Below are 14,480 nucleotides of genomic sequence, written 5' to 3' on the forward strand. Positions count from 1 at the left end.
ACTTTGATTTGAGACAAAAGTACATTTGAAAGATCTCTGCTTGATTTTTAGATTGTAATTTGATATGAACAGAAATACTGTCAAAGATAACCTCATATCCTGCACACATCCTTCCCTTCTCTTCTCATCCTATATTTAATACTGAAGGTGTACATAGTATCTGTCCTTTCTGAATAAATTATGTCAAACCTTTACCTACTGTCATGGAAAGAAAATGAGCTCTATCCCTGCTGAAACCAGGACACCTAGAAATTCACAGAGCTCCATTTTAAACTCAGAAGAACTTAATGTATTTTACAGGAGGCACACTTTACCATGCTGCTTGAAAAATTAAAGTTTTCCTCAAATTTAATATGCTTTTTAATTTTTCTATTATTTTATAATGGATTATATTACTTATATTTTAGCATTATTTAATGGATTGAGTGATGATGTCTCATTCCTATGGTTGGCATTGTTAAAATCTTTTCTGTTCCTGCAGAAGTGTAACATCTCCATACCCAACCTAATTATGACAGATGCATCAACAAACTTTGATGTTACCAAAAGGGGTAAGACTGTCAGAGGCTCTGAATGCTATAAACTATTGCCAAATATACTTCATATTCCACACTTTGGAAAAATTCAAGCCACCTAAAACAAGGTCTGAATCAATGCCAGAATTGCCACCGAGATACTGAAAAAAAAAAAAGTCCAGGTACTGGAGAACCACAAACTCTTTATAAAGGTCCTTTACTTTTGCCATTGTTGGATCTGGCTTTCTAATCAGAGAAATACGAAGTTCATCCTCAGGCATTTTCAGATTTCCTAGAATAGCTTTTTAATAACATATTGGTACTTGACTTTTACAGAATAAAAACTCATATGGTACAGATTTTGTCAGCACTCAAAAAAACCCCTATGAAACTTTCTTCCACTTTTGAAAGCAAAAGTGTTCAATGTATCACTAGTTCTCACAAGAAGTTTGATTTAACATAATTCCCTGAAGGCATCTTGATCTGATATATTAATAGGGAGTAGGAAGATTATGAAAGATTCTCTTTTTTTTTTTTTTTTTTTTTTTTTTTTTTTTTTTTTTTAATTTCCTTTGATTTTCTTTTCCGAGGTACTGAGCAAGGAGAGGAGAACAGAAGAGAAAGTGCAATGGGAATTGTACTTAGAAGTGACTTCCTCTGCAGCCTGGAAGACTTGTACAGAAAAAGACAGAGCAGCGAACAAGAAATGACAGGATAGTGCCCAGACTGCAACAATAACTGGAATCACAGTCAACAAAATCCCAGTGTATTAACCTACTACATGAACTTCAGAGTGAAAGGGAAAGGGCAGTTTGTTTCTACCGATTTCTATCACAGTAGATTCTGATTACACATCCCAGTACCAAAGGTTTTGCTGACGCTTGGTCTGAACGCTCCTTTCATTAGTGCCACACGCTTGCTCCCACTTACCACCCTTTGCAGCACCACAAATGCTTCCTTTCTGTCCACAGCATTTATATTCCTTGAACATTTGTAGATTTATGTCCCATCTGAGCCCTCTCTCTCCCATGTTGTGCTTATTTAGCTCTTTAAGTACTTCCTTGTAAGTAAATCTCTTTAGTCTCACCATCATTTTTTTCAGCATAAAAATGATAAGTTTGCTCATAAACTGTAAAAAGGCAGTAATGTATATGAGCAAACTTACAAACCGAAACTCCATTATGAAAACGTCATGTATCTAAATTTGGTTCATCAGCTATTATTCTCTGAAAGCCTTAATGGCTAATTCATTCTGATTGTGACAAAGCCTTGCATGTTTTATGCCTGCTGGATATATAGTACAGCTCTGTTTATGTTTGGACTATATACTTTATGAATGTGCAAAACCTCCTGCTGATCAATAAAGCTCAAGAAATCTGCAGTAATTATTTCTGGGAAAATATACAACATATGCAGCCTTACCACATTAACAGTGTTTCATTTTAGTCTCATTACTACTTTCAGTTGGAATCATTCAGTCTTACTGCATTAGTGAGTGAAAGTTGAGAGACCTAATATTCCCATACTATGCATCAAAGGATTTTAAGTGGTATTTTATGGTGTCCTAGTTTTTTTTTTTTTCATATCCTACGAAAACTGACTCAAAATCAATGAAGTGTCATCAAATATTAGCCAGGTGTCACTCTCCTATCACAACAGAGGGTGGGGGTAGGCCCTTTAGCAGACCACAGATTAGACCACAGATTCCTGAGAACTTAAAAAGGCCTTGCTGGCCTCTGACTTTTATAAGGGTTGCTTCATTTCTTCTGCAAACATAATGCAAAAGTGTGACATGATCTGGTGTGATTTTATATTAGTCAGCAGAGAAACGCATCTTACTTGTGACGTATGAGTGGCTGAAGAATAAAATAAAACATCAGAGTAGCTCTTGCAAGTGCCTGTGCCACTCCACTCATGACAAAGCAGTTAAGAGTCCACCTAACACAGGTAAAGGATAAAGTCAATACAACTAAAAGGCTCTGGCTTGGGTTTAATCCAGCCTACTCCATTTATGATAATGCCATGCAATGTTTTTATTTCTAGGAGTGTCAAAACAGTGCCTAGAAACTGTGATGTGTATGTAAGGTACGGAGGTAGTGAGAAGATGGATAAGGAGAAAATATAAAGGACATGGTAGAGTATTTTGTCTGTATTTAAATTCTCCTGCTGGTTTTACCCCCAGTTTGGGGTTCTCAAATGTGCTACACAGAAGCAGAAGCATGTGATGCACGTATGTCAGTCTTGCAGTAGCTTAAAAAATGAAGAAGCAGACAGTGTGGCCTACCTAATTCTGCCTTTTAGCTGGTAATACTGAGGGTCTGAAATATCTGTAACACGAAATTAACTCTGGCTGTACCTTGTGTGGCATCAGTGATTTACATAAACTAGCCTCCATTTCTTTACCTCCTGAGTTACATTTTTCTGAGGTTCAGGTAATTCTACTCCTTATAGAGAAAGAAGTCAATGTTGCTCTTCAATTTAGGTTGCATTACTAAGGTGGTTAAAAATAACAAAAGAATGACTGGAGAAAAAACCACACATGCTGCTTTACTAAAACTATTGCTTTCTATCTGAGGAGATAATCTTATTATTAGGGAAAGAAAATAGCAAATGTTATGCTAAAAAGTGACATGAATATCTGGGCTGGCAAGGAACATGCAGGTTATCTGTCATTTACTTTCAAAATGGGAGTAATTCTGTTGTCTTTCAGCTCTTGCAGGTGATCCTAGGTCTGGATCTGGAAATGGCTCAGAGCCAGGCTTCTTTTGTAGAACCTCTGGCACATGAGAGTAGGCTGAATGCTGAGACATAAGATGGGAGAAGGGACACTTTGTAGTGTCAGGAGAACCTGAGCCTGCACAGACTGTCAGAGAAGCTGATATTGCTAATAGACTTTAACCATCAAGGAGTTAGGAACTCAAACACTCAAAGCCATTGAGACAAAGAGATTAAACCTTCAGCTGATCTAAATTAGTACAGCTCCCCTGGTGGTGCTGCCACACTGTATGATGGCCATCTAATTCACATCTAATTCACTTCTTACAGTGTCTTGGATCTACAAAAAGAAATGGGGACATTCGGAAAATGTTCTTCCTTGACCTAACAGGCTCTCCAGGGAAGAGGGGCTCCAAGCTGGTCAGAGTTCAAGGAGTTTGTGGATGACACTCTTAGTTGTATGGTTTAGTTTAGTTAGGTAGTCCTGCAAGGAGAAGGTAGTACGACTCAGTGATTCTTATGGGTCCCTTCCAATTCAATATTGTGTGATTCTGTAACTCAGAGTACATCAGGCATTAGTGGTATTGCATCAGTCTGTATCAGAAAATTAAATACACCCTATGAGGTAAGCCCTTCCTACACACTGACCCTAGAGTCAAGGCTAAAACAAGGAGGGAAGGAAACTTCATTATTTCTCTCCTCAGTTCCCAGATCCTTTGATTAAGTGCTCCCAGAGCTGAAGAAAAGAAGGGAGGAAGGGGAGGACTCAGAGAGGTTCCATCCCCTCACGAGTTTCAGTGCCAGTCAAGTGGAAGAAACTGAAAACTGGAACACCAAGAGGAGTAGATCCTTCATAATACAGACAACCAAATTAGGGGAGAACGGTGGTCAGTCCTTACAGTCCAAGCAGGCAGCAAGGTGGAATTTCACATGGAGCACAGCACTACACAGAAGTGATATACATCATGTATAATGCTGTCAGGCTGTATGTATGGCATCTGTCTGGTCTCTGCATTGCTTGCTGCTGTGGCTGCAGCCAGCCTTTTCCTGATTTTGCTAGTCTGATCTCTAAAACACCAGCTCACGTGCTAAACTGGAATCAGAATAGACTGCTTGATCTGTAGCATTAAATTACTGAGATAAAGTAATTTACAGGCTTTTTCTTTCCATTTAGTTGCTTTGAAATAAATTCCCCATCACCAATGAAGTTTCAACTGTCAGCTCTCTGGATCCAGTGATACTATTGAAAACAGTAGGGTTTTTTAGTTTCCTTTTCTTCCTACTCATTAACTCTTTCCTTATTTTTATTATGGCTGTTTCACTTACAGATGAGCTGGCTGGAGTTTAGAAAACTCTCAACAGCACAGTACAAAACACCATGGGCACTCATTTTCCCCTTGGACTATTCCATAAATGAGAATCTTTTGATATCTGTATAGTCACACAGATATGTATATGGCATCAGTGTATTCCACAGCTGGTCCTGACCTGATATCAAGTTTTAATTCTGATTTTATTCATTCCAGCAGCTGTGATGAACTACTTGCTTATTAACACAAACTTATAATTTAAATTAAACTGAACACACAGAACTGCCTGTTAATGATTACTTTCCTTCCCTTTCTCATTAATCATTGTTTCAGCTTTTCTACAATAAAGCCAGAGTTATCCACAGATCAGGACATATCAGAATAAGGAGAAGTAGGTGTTTCTAAGAAATTTTGTTAATTAACAAAATTCTGTTAATCCTGCGATGGAACATATCCAGCCTTGGTGCTCTATAAGAAGGCAGCTGGCTTTGGATAATTAGAGAGGAACCACATTTTGTCTTTTCACCCCTTTCCCCTTTCTAATTTATTCTTTTTTAAGTAATGTGTGGAGAAGGATCCCCTCATCCTCTGCCTCTTTGGGCTGGATTATTGGCCATGCTGCATCCCAACCAGAGCAGAAGAATGTGTTCTTGGTATCAAATCATTGGAGGGAAAAAAAAAAAAAAAAAGGTGCCACAAAATCTGAGGGTGAAATAAAGAACTGCCTATGAATCTTATTTCCCTCTAGGATACGGATTATTATTTACGTTTCAAGTGTCTGGAAATGTGGTATCTATACAGGTGTGCTGTAACAACCATATAGAGATTGAAATCTTTCCTTCACATAGGGCCCCATACTGTTTTTCACCAGTATTCCTATGCTTTCCTGGACCAAAAGTAAACCCCTATTTGCAAAAACATATGCACTAAACCATGTTCACGGATCCTTTCCAGAAGCTTCTCTAAATGTTCTGTTTCACATTTATCTGAAGGCAATCTTGCAATTAGGCTGATCAGCTCAGCTGGGACAGCCTACAGTGTTGCCCATGGAAAACAGCTAAGTCTGCCAATTATAATTTTCAACAAAACAAAAAACTGAGAAATAATTTTGCTTTGGGATATTTATTTTTCATTTGGACAAAATACATATGATAAAATAAATCAGGATTGTCATTACTATAATGGAAACATGGACTAAGTGCTTTTTAAAGGTCACTGAAGCACAGGATTGCTAGATATGTTCAGACAGAACCACAGAAAGATGATGAAGGCACTGAGTTGAGATTTAAGACAATTTGGGTTTGCTTCATGGCTCTCTCACCATCTCCCAGTGCAACCTACGCAAGGCACTTAGTTTCACTTTGCTGCAGCTCCCTGTCTAACGAGGATAATAATATTTTCCATTTGTCTTATCTAATTAGACAGTAAGCTCTACTGGTCAGGTACCTCTGCTAACCAGGAGTTTTATACAGAATGAGCATCCTCATGGGCTGCCTGCAGGGGATACTGTAATACAGGTAATAAATTATGTAACCCATCGTGATTTAACATCTGGAGATAAGATTTTTAAGCTGAACTATCCATGGGATAATGAATGACCTTTCTCAGGGCAAGCATACAGATATAGGTATCTGCTAAACATGTACAAAAGGCAGAGAATTCAGGCAATTTAGCTCCTCAAACATAGATCTTAAGCAATTAACCTAAAAGATAATGTTTACACAGACCCTTAAGAATCAGCTGGGTCAACATTTGAGCACTGAAGTACTTAATCAGGCATAAATCTCTTTAGCATAGAGAAATGGTCTGTTCAGGTGTACATACAGCACCTGCCCAAAGTCAGCACTATGATCAAGCCAGCACAAGTGATTGTGTTTGAGTGGCAAAGTGGTGCCCCAGCTCCTGCAGAGACCTGCGCTCAGTGGGAAAGCACACCCAGTGCAGTGGAGTTAAGAGCACACAAACCAAACATTTTGTTAAAATTCACAAAGATGATGGATATGACTAACAGCTCTGATGAACAGCAGAAGTATATTGCAATTACAAAGTGAAGATGGATTCCTAATTCTGTATCAAGATAACCCACACAGATTTGCAGTATAACTACATGATCCAGCAATGCAGGACCTATGAAAAAACATCAATGGAAGTCCATAAATTAACCTTTTTGAGTCACACTCCTCATGTATTATCTCTGTCACTGGTTCAGGACACTGACCCAACCCATCAGAACAAAGCTGCTGTTTTCTAACTACAGCTGAGCTTGTAGCAGAGAGACCTCAGTCATACAGTCTTGAGCAACACTACTTGCAGAAATGTTAAACAAGTCTTACTGAAGCAGGAAAGCACTGTTTGCCTACTTCATTCATCAATTTGCATCTATATTCAGATGTAAGATTATATATACCAGGTTGCATACTTATCTCAAGAATGCCTGTTGCTTTGATTTCCCTAGGGAAATCTAATAATGGAAAAGTTTATCTTCTTTCACATTGTAGCTGGAGCAAAAAGGAATCAGTGCAAACACTCGTTCTTTGTTCACTGACATCTTAGAATGACAGCTGTAAAATTCACCCCATCCATATATTTTTGCAGTATGCATAGAATGGTTGAGATTTCCTTTTATTTTTTTCTTTAAACTTTTAGATTTTCATGTTATTCCGTTCCTCTGAATGCAGAAAAATAGGAATGGGCCTGTTTCTTAAGAGATTAAGGACTGACTTTACATTTTCCTGACTTTACACTGCTACTGAGTAAAGAGTATCTGCAGTGGACACCAGGTAATTCCTTTCAAGTCAGTACATCTGTGAAGCTTTAGACTATCTAAACTCTCAATTCAGAGACTTAATGTGGATCCTCCTGACTACTGCACATAGCTAAAAATCTCATTTACAAATGGAACTTTACTTCTGCTTTCAATCTCCTTTCCCCATTTGTCCTCTACTTCTCAAAACACTTGGTCTGTTCTCCCTTCTTTCAAAAGTCATTAGGAAATGCCAGAGGTAAGTAATTACTAGCATTCACACCTAACACCACAGCAGCCTAATACCAAAGAGCTTACAGGTGTGCACTTACAACCCAATACAAATGTCATATGTGCAGAACACAAAGATACATGATGAGAGTCTCATCTGCTCTGCATCTTAGTGTATGAAATGTAAATGGGCTGAAATGTCTCTCTGATACTGCTCACTTTTCATTCACTTCAACAAACTCCTTGGGAAACCTCATCCCCTGTCACATCATCAAACAGTAGCACTATTCCTAAGGCAAGACCTTCCACAAACATACTGTCTACCATCACATAAACTTCTGCTCCTCCAGTGCAGGTGGGCTGAGCTAGTCCTGCTTTCCCCCAGTTCATTTCAGGATCCCCACAGTGCTCCATGTCTCCTGCAGAATCTCCAATGTCTTCCTCCAAATACCTCCTTCCTTCCTTCCTGCCCACCCCAGTAACAGCAGCACACCCCTCTGCTAAGTAACTGCCACAGGCTTCCTTTCCTCTTTCTTCTGCTTTTAGGAAGCAGAGCAAGAAGTGCTCCTGTTGCACGGGAGATTTGTCTTTCCAGTCCTTGCAGATCAGACTCCCAACAACCTCACATGAGGATGAGGTGCCTATGGGAGATATGAGTGAGCTGAGGTCCAAATTGATCTTGGTTAAACCAGACATGACCATGTAGTCTGTGGGCTTAAAATACCACAAATCTCTTCAAAGAGATCTTAAGGATGTGATTTACAGAGTGGGTTGCAACAGGAATACAGGCAGAGCATTCACATCATCTTTAGTAGTGTCTACGGTCATACTTAATGTTCCAGGCTTTCTGTCACACTGTGTGGAGCCAAAGAGAAGGGGAGGTCAGTGAAAACTGCTGCTCACTCAGAGATACAGCAATGTTTTGCTCAATGGAGCGATGTCTGATCTCACATATGTATGATGTAACATAAGTAGCTGGCAACCCACCATGATGATAACATCCCTAGGTATTCCCCCAGCTTGGTTTATTCCAATTTCTATTTTTTATTTTTTTTTTTTGTCCACTCTGAGCCTCACTTCATCAGATTATTGTATGCAGACTGCTGAAACATGCAAGATATAAATATACAACATTCTAGCTTCTACTTCTTGCTTTCCTTTTCTTTGCATTGCCATTAATAACCTTTTCCATGCTTTTAAGCTCACCACAAATCTGTTACAACTGCCTGCAGACCTTTTCTAACTCCTGCCTATCCCAGTTCCCTAAGTTTGTTTAGTGCTCTGAGTAAACCTGGTCTAGTGAAAGGTGTCCCTGCTTATGCCAGGGGAGTTGGAATTAGACGATAGTTAAGGTCCTTTCCAACCCAAACCATTCTGGGATTCTAGTTCTGGGCCTCAACAAATACCAGGAAGTGAGGGTGAATTACCCAAATGCATTATCCAGGTACTAGTGCAATACAACCAAATAGCCTCCATCTTCCCCTCTTCAACACCTGTTTGCAAACAAACTTCAGTTTATCCATTTCTACTTTCAAAGCTCCTATTTCCAAATGGAATACAACATTACAAAAAGTTATTTAAAGCAAATGATTCACAGGAGGATATGGCAGCTACATCACACATGAGCTAGACAACTTACTCCATGAGTGGCTGTCATATTTGTGGCAATGCCTTCTGGAGACATAAATTCAGATACAAAAGCAACCTTAACTACTATCAGGACCAAGGCCAGATGTTCAGTGGAGGCCAGGGAGATGTTGAAAGGAGTGTAAGGACTTGATCCGGGAGCAATTGTTAAACACTGTGTGTGTGTCACAGACACACAAGGCTGGGAACACTTGGGAGCTTTCCCCTTACAATTTAGATGGTAAATCCTATCACAAGCCAGCTGCAACAAAACAAACCTCTTAAAAAAGCAGACAGGGCATTTTCAGGGATGTTTAAAAAACCCAAAGATGTTCTGGAAAGAGATAATTTTCATTGTGGCAGAACACATTTGTTGAGAACACCTGTGGGATAAGAAAAGGATGAAGGGATGTAGCAACCACACACCCTAAGAGCAGCCCTGGTTTGATATTCAGAAATTTCTTTAATTCAAGCATTTGTTTTGCTATCTGTGTTTACCTATAAAAATGGGAGCTGCCCAAAACCAAATTGCCCAGCCTTAAACTTGAAAACATTATTTCAAACACAGGTCAAATAGAACCAGCAGTCTGGGGAAAGAAAGACCAAGGACAAACCTGCATGATAAGGCTTTGCTCCCAGAAACAGGAGCTGCTACCACTATCCATTTCTCTTCCAAAGACACAGGCACAACAAAATTAACTCAGAAGAGCTCAAAAATCTCACTGGTATTTACTGACAGTGAGAAAGTACCAATGCAATGCAATATGAAAAGTTACTCTAAACCAAATAAAAACTGAATTCAATGTGGACTAATGAAACTGTATTTCAACCCTCTACAGTTGGGCTTATTCAGAATTAAAGTAGCTATAATCAGCTCTAACATAACTCAATTTTGAAGAAAATTGAATAAAATAGAGGCCACACTACATAGCTACAGTACAGAAAGGTAAGGTCAGGCAGACAGAGTGAAATGTGGGTACCAAATCAGATCAAGCTTCCCCATTCTCCTGTGCAGAGAATTCCTAAATGAATTAGGATTCCTTTGCATTACTTAGCTCGATCCATCAAGTACAGCCCTTATGTCATGCAGTGAGGGACACTGAGCACAGTGTGTCAGGAGGAGCGGCATTTGCAAGCATTTGTATCTCCCATGGATGCCCAGCTGGGGGTGGCTGAGTGTATTCACCCTACCTGGGCAATGATGGCTGAACAAGGGAGTCTGCCCTTGCCAAAAGGACAGATGAGGGACAAAGAACCACAAGAGATAAAAGCCTTAAACACTTCCAATACTGAGGACTGACTGCCAGATCCTGACCTGATCCTGACACACAAGCAGGCACTGCTCACAGCTGTCACCTGGGCTAGGCCTTCAGGAAAGTACAAAGTAGGTGATTAATTTTGCACATATAAACTATACCATTAGACTTTGCACCCTATGGGCTCCTGCTGTATTGGCATTGAAGCTGTAATCCATTACAACTGTCTGGGCACACACTTCCTCCACAAAGTGTGTATTTATAGGACTGTTAAAAATGTCAAGGATTTTCAGCTTCAGATTCTGACTGCAGCCTTCCCAGTTTAGATTTTCACTCACATAACTGCCTTAATTTCCATTTATATTGTTCATTTTAGTTTCAAGCCACATACATCGCCTTTACTAGCCTAGACTGACTAGTTCTGACTGCCTAAAAATCAGCAGAAACAACTGATTAATGCAAGGACCTGGAAAGAGTCCTCTATTGAGGCTGGAATCTCAGTCACTTAAGAGATTTGGGGGTTTGTGTGCCTTAACTCATTCTGTAGTTCCCAGGGAAAAAAATTAGTATGTGAAGCACAGTAAGAAACAGCTTTTTTACAGAGGCATAACCAGATGACCAGCTGAACCACAGGTCCTCTTCACTCTGAGGTTTGCCAAACCCCATGGTGAAGTCCTAGACTTGAGCAGCAAGTTCACTTTACTTCCTGATCCTCAGCTGAACAGAATGCAAAATACACACTAACACCAACTACAGCAGGTATTCACTGCTCCTAAATTTCACCTCTGAGTGGCATCAAACTGCATTATGATAAAATACACCAGGGATGTGGTTCAAGCTTCTGTGAAATCATGGACAGCTGGCAACGTATTAATCTTTGATTTCACAGCAGTCTCTTTATGCTGGCACTCTTGCATCCTGACATCTCAGCTTTTAGAGAGTTAACGGTTGGAAAAACTAGCATTGTCAAACCTGAAGGTTCTTATTTTCAATTTAAACCAGAATCAACCACTTCAGAATCAACCTATTTCCTGCCTGCATTGTTGTTTCTGCCCAAGACTTCAGATAATCAGTCCCACCAGGGCAAACATTTGGAATGGATTGCTGTCAAAGCTGAATGAAAAATAATTTAAAGATACACTACAAAAGATGTCTTCACAAAACTATTCCTCTTCTCTGCAGAGTTCAAGGAAGCCTACACCACCACTAATTCCCTTCCTGCAGGTCTCATCCTCCATGGACAGCACGGTCAGGAATGACCTGGAAGCTCCTTGGAGCGATTATCAAAGCCTGTTTCACACACGACTCATGTCTCATGTGTCAAGTGGGCAACTTCTGTTGAGATACAGGTCACTGCAGCATGCATTGCAATAGCACCAGCATCACAAGACAGCAAACACTGCAGCAGCTCAATACTCACACTCAGCAGGAGGCACTTGTTTTCTTTGATGGCACCTATGCAGCCCACGAAGCCAATGATCATGACAAACGTCCCTGTGACGATCAGTAGGTTGGCAGCTGACAGGGATGGGAAAGAAGAGGAGAGGGTGGCAAAGTTCCCTTGGGTAACAGCCAGCCAGATGCCTACACCAAGGATTCCACAGCCTCCCAACTGGGAAAACAAAGAGAAACAAAGAAACTCAGTTATTGTATCCAAGCAACCCCAGATATGAAACCATGTCAATATGGCAGTGGAGCAAACCAGCAGTCACACCTAAAAATTATCTCTCCCTGTGACACTTTCAGTAGGAAAAACAAAGGACAAAGAGAAAAAAAATAAAAATTTTAAAGAGAAGTCATCAGCAAGATTCAACACACAAAAAGTCAGAGATTTCCTAAATCCAAGACACGACCTCAGATACCAAATCTTTTGCTCTCTGATAAAAAGCAGACACTGAGTAAAGGATAAATTCCCAAAGGGTCAGCTCTTGAAGGGATTGAAAAAAATCCCTGTCCTATTTAGGTACCTTAGAGAACTGCCCAGAATGGCTGAAGCATTTTCAATTCCCCATTCTTCCCATCCCAATACACTGTCTCTCATCCCTGACACACACCATAAACAAACCTTGCCAGAGCATCCACCTGGCAGGACACCTCATACTTCTTAGTTAGTTCCTGTCTAAGGTCAAGCCTCTCCTGGAAGCAAGAGAGCATTTAGAGTGTAAGGCAAATGGGATTTTGCATTATTATCTAGTCACAAAGCACAGCATCACTTAGGTTTCTTTCTTTCCTGCTCTCCCTTTAAAATAACCAATTTTTATTGAGTTTATAATTGTGCTTTATTATCCAAATCAATTAAAGGCTTGGAAAGAAATTGTGTTCATAGAGTAGTAAGCCAGACATATGCAGGAGCATATCCACTAAATACCTGCATAAAGAGGATGAACATAAGGCAGCTCATGAACCAGGGAAGGAAAAAGATAGAGCTAATCCTGGGGCAGAGCTAAACCTCAGAAATGAAACACAGGAGAAACACAAAAGCCAAAGCAATTTCTTACACTAATTACTAAGGCTGCCTCTTAATGCTACTGAATTCCTCCCCAAATAATGGACAATAAAGGCAGCTGTGTTTTAGGGCATCATTCCTCATCCCAGCTGCAAACCAGTCTGTTTTATTCAGAGCTAAGGAATCAAAATGTACCTCACTACAGCGTACCTCAGCTGCACCAACCTGTGTGTCTCCACTGAGAGAACGCAAACTCCAAGACACAGGGACTCAAATCGCCTCATTTAGGGGGTCTTTGCATATTCCAGGCATTCCACATCAACCTTTTTGAAATTCAGCCTTTCCCAAGTACCCTCTTACAAGTGCCTTGGAGGGACAGTCCATGCCCTGACCATATACACTGGAAATACCTCCCATCTATTCCCACTTACAGAGCATGATCATTAACATCATTAAAAGGATTAAAGGATAACCAAGGGAGAGGAGGGGGAAGAATACTTAGAGAAGGTAACCCACAGAAAATCATTTAGGCTAAGGGAAGGGATATAAAGAAAAGCTATCATCATGGCTCAAGGAAAAAAAGTGGAATCATATAGGAAAAAAATTCCCTAAAGAAGAAATAAAACTCTGAAGGTCTACTGAACAGAACAGAATTGAAAGGAAATGTCACAAACACCTAAGCTAAAACCAAACTGGTCAGAGTGCTGAAATACAGTCAGGAATAGCACTAAACTGGCCAAGGAATGGGATGAAAAGCAGAAGTGCCCTTCTGCCTCTTCAGCTTGGTGGATGTTTGCCTCAAGATCAGCCTCAGAGCTGCAGGCACAGGGAGGCTGCTCAAACAGCCCAATTAAGCCTAATGACGGCAGATGCCCAAGAGCAGCATTATGATGACCTTGCAATACATTTAGCTCTTACCTCCAGTTCTTTGTTCTGAAGCAACTCAACAGCACCAATAAGAGGCAGCTTATTTCATCACCTTTCATACTCCCCATGCTGCTACGCTGCTTTGAGTGGTACCAACACCTACAATCACCACTCGTATTACAGGAGGTGGGTCTCACTGAGGATGCTTTGCCTGCTCCCCCATCATCCACTAAATTCTTTATGATGCACAGTTCTTAATGCTTGAGACATTGTTGCCTGACTGTTTGAATTCAGCATCTTCTGACTCCAAAGCCATTCTTGTTTGCAAAAACTGGAAATTCACCAGTGGCATGAAATGTCAGAAAACCAGGACAAAATTCATGCAAAATACCATGACTAGGGCTGTAGCCATTAAGATCAGGGACGAGTATTTCAGGTCAGTTGTTCAGCAGGAGTATCTCACTACTGCCCTTGATTCAGAGATACTGTGCTCTCCAACATCTCATTATATTCCTATTTTTGAAGAGATAATGCACAGCACTTCCTTAGATTGATTGACCAAACTTGAAATGCACAAAGGAATCCTTTGAACATTAAATCACCTGGCTCAAACTGGATTTCATAATGCCAGCACACATTACTGAAGACAACTCCACTTTAGTTCAGCTCACACCAGAATATCTACTCATGGTCCCCAAAAAATTTACTAAGCTGTCACACCAGGCACACCCAGGAAACAGAGGCTGTCCTTAGCTCTAGAATAAACTCCTC

The 14,480-nt window shown here is 40.2% G+C and overlaps 1 protein-coding gene across 2 annotated transcripts in view; it reads right to left on the reverse strand.

The window, feature by feature from the left end:
* TSPAN4 (tetraspanin 4) overlaps window positions 1-14,480 on the reverse strand; it is a 420,415-nt gene that overhangs the window by 54,740 nt on the left and 351,195 nt on the right. For both annotated transcript variants that reach the window (XM_058826994.1, XM_058826983.1), the window contains one exon: window positions 11,817-12,008. In XM_058826994.1, coding sequence (XP_058682977.1) covers window positions 11,817-12,008 — 192 coding nt within the window. The remainder of the gene's footprint in view (window positions 1-11,816; window positions 12,009-14,480) is intronic.

Source organism: Poecile atricapillus, chromosome 1 (assembly GCF_030490865.1).
Source record: "Poecile atricapillus isolate bPoeAtr1 chromosome 1, bPoeAtr1.hap1, whole genome shotgun sequence".
Taxonomy (NCBI): domain Eukaryota; kingdom Metazoa; phylum Chordata; class Aves; order Passeriformes; family Paridae; genus Poecile; species Poecile atricapillus.